Raw genomic sequence first — 8,172 nt, forward strand, 5'->3', positions numbered from 1 at the left:
CAAGGTAGGGCTCTCTATTTAATCAGGTCAGAAAAGCAGTCTCAAATCTTACTTCCTCCCCTTTATTGTCAGAGTCCCCCGCCCTGTTTTCAATACCAGTTGACCTTTTTGACATGAGCTTGTGAGCACAGGGCCTAAAATTCCTTCCATTTCGAGTCATGAGACAGGGGTCCTATAAATCCTGTTGCCCCGAGTTCTTGGCCCTGGCCCCACATAGTCTTTCTGAAGGGTTGTCTGGAGATAACATGGAGAAGGCAGTAGAGGAGAATTTCTGTTTGGTTTTACTCAGAAACAAAGGGGGGCAGTGCTGGCATGGAGGGGTGGTCCGGGAACAGATGCAGCAGAGGTGTGGGCGTGGTCCTGCGCCTACAGGGTAGTCAGGGAGAGGAAGGTGTGCCTAGGTTCCTTCACTCACAAAGCTGCACAGAGCCCCAGGATGGAAACAGTCCTCCCTGCCCACGTGTCTGAACTAAAAGGCCATTGTCCTAGCCCAGAAGACCCCCCATGGCCTTCCATGAGGCCTCCTGCCTGACGCTAGCATCAGTAGCCCAGTTTCAGGAAAAGCCTGAATAAACAGGTGAATGAGACCTCACAGTGACAGGAAAACGTTATGGGTTTTATTTCTAGCTCATGAGGCATGTTTGGGTGGGGTTAGAATGAAGTTTTATTTCATCTAGAATGGAGCTAAAAAATAAAAAGTCATTTCTTTTGTGAGGTGACGCTCTGGTTCCAGTGAAGCCACACGCACAGACTAGAGAGGCCATGAGCGATGTGCGTAGCAACAAGCCAGCAACTCTCCCAAAGGTACTGTGCAGCCAGAAGGGATGTCCCCTTATTTCATCTGGGTCTATCTAGGCTTCATGGTAGAAAATCGTGTGGCTTAAAAAGTTATCACTTAATCATGTCAGCAGACGGGGCTTTGCAGATGTGTGGGGTCAATTGTGAGTGAGACTAAACTGCCTTGGCGTGGCAAGCAAGCCAAAACACATGCTAACACCAGGATTCGGGAACCGGGGTGAAATCTCATGGGACACACCTGATGTAATTCATAGAGGGAGATCTCCAGCAGTCATGGACTGTAATAGCAGTGGGGCTCCCAGTGATATCATAAAACTCAGGACAGAGCCGGGGTGGCTTGGGGAGTCAGCAGAACCCCCAAGTGAAAGTTACGCCCATCACTGGAAGCATCATGGGCAGCAGTCGTGGCTGCTGTTCACTGGAGCACTCAACAGCCAAGGCTTCTGAAATCACACTTTGTCTTCCATTCGGCGCTCATTGTACCGCTGGCCTGTGCAAGCCCACAAGGCACCTTCGTGTTCTCATACATCCTGTATCTAAAGGAGGAGAATTAAGGACCAGAGAGAGCCAGCCACTTGGTCAGACTTGTATCGGAAGCTCTGAATCCTAGTTGTGTGGTTGAAGCAAGCGAAGCCTGAGCCCGTGGACTGACTGGGAAGCCATGAGAAATGAAAGGCCAGCTTACAAGACAGGAAAGGCAACCTGCAAGAGACATTTAGTGACAACGAGCCACCGCGGGGCTGACTCATCCCGAGGCTGTGCAGGCTACCTCGAGACAGGAGGAAGGCTGCAAGCACAGCTAGACTCGGGCAGCGCAGCGGCTGGTGGGAAGTCCTTCGAGAAGGGCAGGGGAGCACTTTCTGAAGGAATTGACGTTCAGAGCATTAGAGTTGGTACGCTGCACACTGACTTTTACAAAACCTCCTTATGCCCATAGCCAATGCCTTTATCCTATGAGTCTCCACCCCAAAACAGAAGGAAACAAGAAAAATGACCTTTAGAAAATATATGTTATGGCCGTAGTCAAAGTATGGGAACAGCTCAGCTGTCCATCAATCAGAGATGGAATTAAACTATGCGGACCGGACATATGCCAACCAACAATACACAGTGAGAACCTGTCCCATTCAAATGTGGAATGGAGCTGGAGAGATGACTCGGAGGTAGAGACACTTGCTGCTCTTACAGAGAACCCAGGTTAGTGGGTGCTCTCCCAAGCACCCGCATGGCAGTTCACAATCATCTCAACTCTCACTCCGGAGGACCCAACCCTCCTCTGGTCTCTGCAGGCACTGCCCACGGCACACAGATGTGCGTGCAAACAAAACAGCCACACATATAAATAAAAATAGCTTATTTTTAATACAAAAAAATCAATGTGGTGTATCCATAAAATAAATATTATTTGGCCATTAAAAGGAATGAAGACTGATACATGCTACAACATGAATAACCTCCAAAATATGGTAAGTATGAAAAACTGTACATACAAAGGCATATTTTATATGACTTCATTCATATGGAATACCCAAAGCAGGTAAAATCATAAAGACAAAAATCACATTAGTGGTTGCTAGGGGCCTCGGGGAGAGTAAGACTGACCCCTCAGTAGGTATGGAGTCCCTGTGTAGTGTGATGAAAATGTCTGGAAGGATGGATCGTGGTCGCACGGCTCTGGGACTGTATGAATACCTCTGAGCTGAGAGCGTGAAGAGGGCCCATTGAACTTCCTAATAGCTTCCTCTCCATCCCCCCCCGGGGGGGGGGGACATAGCCAACGCCATATGAATGTTCCTACATTCCTGTGCTGTTCCAGCAAACAAAATTCACCAAGAGTTCAGAGATGCGGGGCCACCCTACTGACCCTGACTGTCAATCACTTAGGACAGCTTTGCTGGACAGATGTCTCCTTACAGAATATTGTTTGCACAGAGGCCACCCCCAGGCGAAAGCGCTCCTGAGTCCTTGGTGCCAAGAGCACAGAAGCCCCTACCACGGCTCCCCTCCCGTGTCACAGCATGCAGCTCAGCAGAGCCAGCTCCCCCAGGCTCACCACCTGCTTTTGCTTCCTAGGTCAGGTACACACCACAGGGCAGCTGCCTTCTTCCTACAAATACCAGCTTAGATTGCTAGCTGCCCTGCCTCCCATGAGCACCCACTGGAAGGCTCCAAAGAGCAGCAGCTACAACTTAAAAACTCACAACAACTTAACCTAACATAATGATGTCTTATACACCCTCTCTGTTCTTTATTCTCTTCATAGAATGCCTCTTGGTAAATTCTAGAAGGTTTTAGGTTGAGGGAGAGTAAGCCATGCTCTTCTTGAAAGTGAGCCTTGCAATGAAAAAAAAAAAAGAGCAGCTAGATCCAGTTGCTGTAAGAGAAGAATGTTATACGATAACACTTACCGCTCGGAACAGTCTTTAAATATTCATGAGTTTTAATATATGCATAGTCCCCAAACTTCTGAAAGAAATAAACTCACTTCTCCATGTGTTCTCCATGGCCAATCCTAAACACAAGTGTTTAGTAGGGAATATGAATGTTCGGGAAATTAATTTGATGACTGCACTAGTCTGAATTCCATAAACGACTAGAATTACCTGACGTTCTCGTGAGCATGGAGCTCAGGAGCCACACGGTGTTGCTGGTTTGTGGGCCTCCGGGTGAAAGCTTTGATGCTGCTTCCCAGTTGCATGGCTGTGGTTTCCGATTGCTGGTCCAGCGAGGAAGTAGGCCGATGATAAAGGATGGGATGAGGACAATGATTCGTTTTAATCTTTCTGTTCTCTGGAGATTTTAGCTCTTACCCTTTTCCAATAGCTGTTTTATTATTACTACTCTATGACATTTAACACACATTATCTAGAGATGAGACTAAATGATCAATTCAAGTACAGTAGGAGAGCCGGACACCGGGGAGTTAACCCAGCCAGTTCGCCTTACAAAGTGGATACTGTTGCCCGTGCTAACAGTCAGAGCACCCAAATCCATAGGTGGTGTCCCTGCCCTCAGCACCTCAAAACTGGAACTTCCTTGGTCACAGTAGAGGTGACTGATCAAGACAAGGTCCTATTGAAATGGAGTACGCCCCTCGTCCATGGTGGCTGGCATCCTTGCAGAAGGGGAATATTTGGCTACAGGGCTGTATATGGGGGAACATCGTGGAAAGATGAGGTGTGGGAATGATCCTACGGCTGTCAAACCAAAGATTAAGAGCTCAGCTGATCAGCTGGGTAGCTAAGCTGGCCCAAGATCAAAGTTAAGCCCTTATTTGTCTTTTTTGTTTGGTTTGGTTTGGTTTGATTTTTTTCAAGGCAGGGTTTCTCTGTGTACTTCTGGCTGTCCTGGAACTTGCTCTGTAGACCAGGCTGGTCTCGCACTCAGAGATCTGCCTGCCTCAGTCTCTGCTGGGATTAAAGGCGTGCGCCCCTGCCGCCTGGCCCAAGCATCTGTGTGTTCCACAAACAGACGGCGTACCTTCATTCCCTACACCACTGGTCAGTAGGACGGATAGCCCAAATTTCCAGGATCACTTGAGCATCATTGAAAAACTCTTCTAATTATGACTTAAGGGAGAGAAGGACGAAGTGAGGCCATCCCAGGGAAGGGTTTGAGCTCCACCGAGGTCTGAATAATGAGGGATGGCTACTCTGGGCTTCATTAAAAGTTACCCTTACTACAAAGAATTCAGTCTCTTTCTTTCCTTCAAAGGTATTAAGACAAAAAAATAAGAAACATCAAGGAATTGTGATTAGAAGAATAAGACTTTTAAATAGTCATTTGAGAAATTGGGAGAAAAAAAATCAGAAGAAATTCTGTGACCACCTTGTCTGCTCTTATATTCTGAATCCTTCCCCATTTTTCTTCTGATTTACATTTTCAAATAAGGACAGTTAGCCTCCTTGTACAGGGCTCAGGTGTCAGCCCGTTAACACATTGCAACAAACCACAAGCTTTTGGCAGGCACAGATGCATCCCGTGAGGTAGGCTTCACAGTTGCAGGCACAGATGCATCCTGTGAGGGAGGCTTCACCGTTGCAGGCACAGATGCATCCCGTGAGGGAGGCTTCACAGTTGGGAAAAACCTAAGTCCTCTAGCAGAAGTATATAATTCAAAACATGCATTCAGATGTAGCCAGAGAACCGACACTAATTAATCCTCCTGCCTGCATAAAACAGCAAAGGAATTAACACTATTGCCAACTCTTAAAGTCTTTTTATTGCACTTCAGTTTTGCCGAACAGCAGGTGCCTGGGTCAGACAGGGTTGCACACCACCCCAGCACATTTCTGTCCTTGGCACCCAGCGCAGGGCGCCCAGCCACACAAGCATGGGGAACAGAACTCCACACACTACTCAGAAGCCTGGAAGACCAGCGCCGCTTACCTCCACCAGAGATCACCTGGTGACCACTGCAAAAGCCCTGAGAGCCTTTCTGATGGCCCCTGGCACCCTTCTTCCCAGGAAGCACGTCTTTAATCCCAACACTCGGGAGGTAGAGGCAGACAGATCTCAGGAGGTCAGCCTGGTCTACAGAGTGAGTTCCAGGACAGCTAGGACTACACAGAGAAATTCTGCCTTGAAATAAAGAAAAGAAAGAGCAGAGAAAAGTGGGGCTTTCCTTTAAATGCAAAGCCTGGGAATCACACAGTCCTGCTGAGTGGGACAAATGGTCCCAGAATCTATGGCAGCCAAAGACCTTGGGACATCACTGGGACAGGAGTCCTCAGGCTTCCTGTTTCCTGGCCCCCTCACACAAGTCAAAACGAAAGTGTCACTTAAAAAGTAGCTGGAAATGGTGACACACACCTCCAATTTCAGGATTCCTGCTTTGAGGTGGGAGGCAGCAACAAGGCAATCTCCTGCACCAGTCTTCCTTGAGTATGCAGAACGGCAGGGTTTGGCAAGAAAGATGCTGCCTCGAGGGCTAGAGAGATGCTCCAGAGAGATGCTGGGCAGTTACAAAGATTGGAGAGATGCTCCAGAGAGATGCTTTGCAGTTCCAAGCACTGGCTGCTCTCCCAGAGGACCTGACTTTTATTCCCAGCTCCTGCATGGTATCTTGTGTCCTTAACTCCAGTTGCGGAGAATGGAGGCCCTCTGTGGACACCAGACGTGAATACAGCGCAGGTATACATTCAGGCAACAACCATACACATAAAAACAATTTTAAAAGTTAAACACTACCTTACAATAATGTGGAAGAACTGAACCGACTTCTGAAGTTGTCCTCTGACCTCTGCCCCAAGTGCCATAGCACCTGTAACACCCCCCCACACACACATACTTGTATACATACACCAAAAATAAATGAATGAATACATAATAAATAAAATCAGTATTTTTGAAGTATAGTTATCTCATATTTAATTAGCATCTTACAACTGAACGTGTATTCACGTTCCTGGGGAAAATACAATCACTGTAAACTCTGTGACCAGGGACTTCATCTTATTTTGAAATCTGAATGTTTTGTTTTCAATTTTATTAAAAGATCTAAAATTTTTCTATAGAAAGAAATAAGAACGGAAGGAAGGAGAGTCACAATTTTCATTCCCAGAAAGGGGGAGCAGTGGGGTGGATCTCACTGGGCAACACAATGTGGGCACAGGTTGAAGAATTACAAAGCCAGAAATAAAACAGCCGCTCTTTGTCGCGGTCGTGAGCTCCTAGGTGAGCTTCGGTGTGTTGCCTAGTTAGCTTTTTGGGGCGCGGCAGGCCTAGAGACGCCAACATGCCGGTTGCCAGAAGTTGGGTTTGTCGTAAGACCTATGTGACCCCACGGAGACCCTTCGAGAAGTCGCGTCTCGACCAGGAACTGAAACTCATCGGAGAATATGGGCTCCGGAACAAGCGTGAGGTGTGGAGAGTCAAATTTACCCTGGCCAAGATCCGCAAGGCCGCCCGAGAGCTGCTAACGCTGGACGAAAAGGACCCACGGCGTCTTTTTGAAGGCAATGCTCTGCTGAGGCGACTTGTTCGCATTGGGGTGCTGGATGAGGGCAAGATGAAGCTGGATTACATCCTGGGCCTGAAGATTGAGGATTTCTTGGAGAGGCGGCTGCAGACCCAGGTCTTCAAGCTGGGTTTGGCTAAATCTATTCACCATGCCCGTGTGCTCATCCGCCAGCGTCACATCAGGGTCCGCAAGCAGGTGGTGAACATCCCGTCCTTCATTGTTCGCCTGGACTCCCAGAAGCACATTGATTTCTCCCTCCGGTCTCCTTATGGTGGTGGACGACCAGGCCGAGTGAAGAGGAAGAATGCCAAGAAGGGCCAGGGTGGTGCCGGAGCTGGTGATGATGAAGAAGAAGATTAAGTTAATGTCTCCCTAGACTGGAGAATTGTCTAGTTTTCCAGTTGGCTAATAAAACAGAATTAACACTTGGTTAAAAAAAAAAAAAAAAAAAAAAAAAAAAAAAAAAAAAAAAAAAGAAATAAAACAGCCACATCAGAAAACAGCTTCAGTGCAGCGGATAACTTTTGAAACCACATTGTTCTTCCAAAACCATTGAAAATCACGTCTTACTTTCACTGAAGAATTTATATGGGCTTGACCGTCCTATCCTTGGTTTTAATTCGCAGCCTCAAGTTTTATGTGTCTCTGGACAGCACCCTTGGGCAGCCCTTGATGGTAATAACCCATGTTCACATCCGCTCTCTGCCAAAGCCCATTGTGCTTCCTTTTAGATTGCCTGGTGGTGATGTGCTTTCTAAGGTCTCCTGAACCTGAAGGTGTTGGGAAAGAAAGAGGACAAGGATTTCATCAGTGTGGAGCAAAAGAGCAGCTCTTTGTCCCCAGCTGGGGGATGCCTGGGGACCTTTCATCTTCCTGTCACATCGAGCGTCTCTCTGCATAAGCTCTTGGCATTCCGTGTGAGAAAAGCTGACCTTTGGAAGTTTAAGCAGAAACTACTATGTGGAGAGTGTTAGTGTCTTCATTTCCTATTAATCTGATTGTCCTGGCTTATAAATATGCATTGGGTCACAGGTCAACCAAAGAGTGCTACCCGAAGGGGAGTCCTGGTTGCATATGAGTAAAGTCCGCAAGACTTCACAGGCTGGAGCCTTCAGAAGGAAATCGGTGTCATCTCCTCTAGATAAACTGCTGTAGCTTACTCCTGCCCCTTCCAAGGGGGAAAACTCTACCAAATAGAAAAAAACAAAACCAACCAAACACTCCCCATTTCCAAATTGACTCCATGTTCAAAGGAAAACAAATATCTGGAAACCCTGTCTTAGAACTGAGGGGCCCTGAATTGGCCCATTTTCCCAAAAAGGTTGATCGGTTTAGAAGGACCACCTTGTAAGTTCAAAGCAGAGGCAGACCGGGGAGCCTGGAAGCCCATTGGCTATGCGTTCTTCCCTCTG

General features: G+C 47.4%; 1 protein-coding gene across 1 annotated transcript; it reads left to right on the forward strand.

Moving 5' to 3' along the window:
* The first annotated feature begins 6,506 nt into the window (after positions 1–6,506).
* Positions 6,507–7,137, forward strand: LOC130885104 (40S ribosomal protein S9). The gene has a single exon (XM_057786513.1). The coding sequence runs from the start codon at positions 6,536–6,538 to the stop codon at positions 7,118–7,120; it is 585 nt and encodes a 194-aa protein (XP_057642496.1). The 5' UTR covers positions 6,507–6,535; the 3' UTR covers positions 7,121–7,137.
* The last annotated feature ends 1,035 nt before the right edge of the window (positions 7,138–8,172 follow it).

The sequence above is a fragment of the Chionomys nivalis genome, chromosome 12 (assembly GCF_950005125.1).
Source record: "Chionomys nivalis chromosome 12, mChiNiv1.1, whole genome shotgun sequence".
In the NCBI taxonomy this organism is placed as follows: Eukaryota; Metazoa; Chordata; class Mammalia; order Rodentia; family Cricetidae; genus Chionomys; species Chionomys nivalis.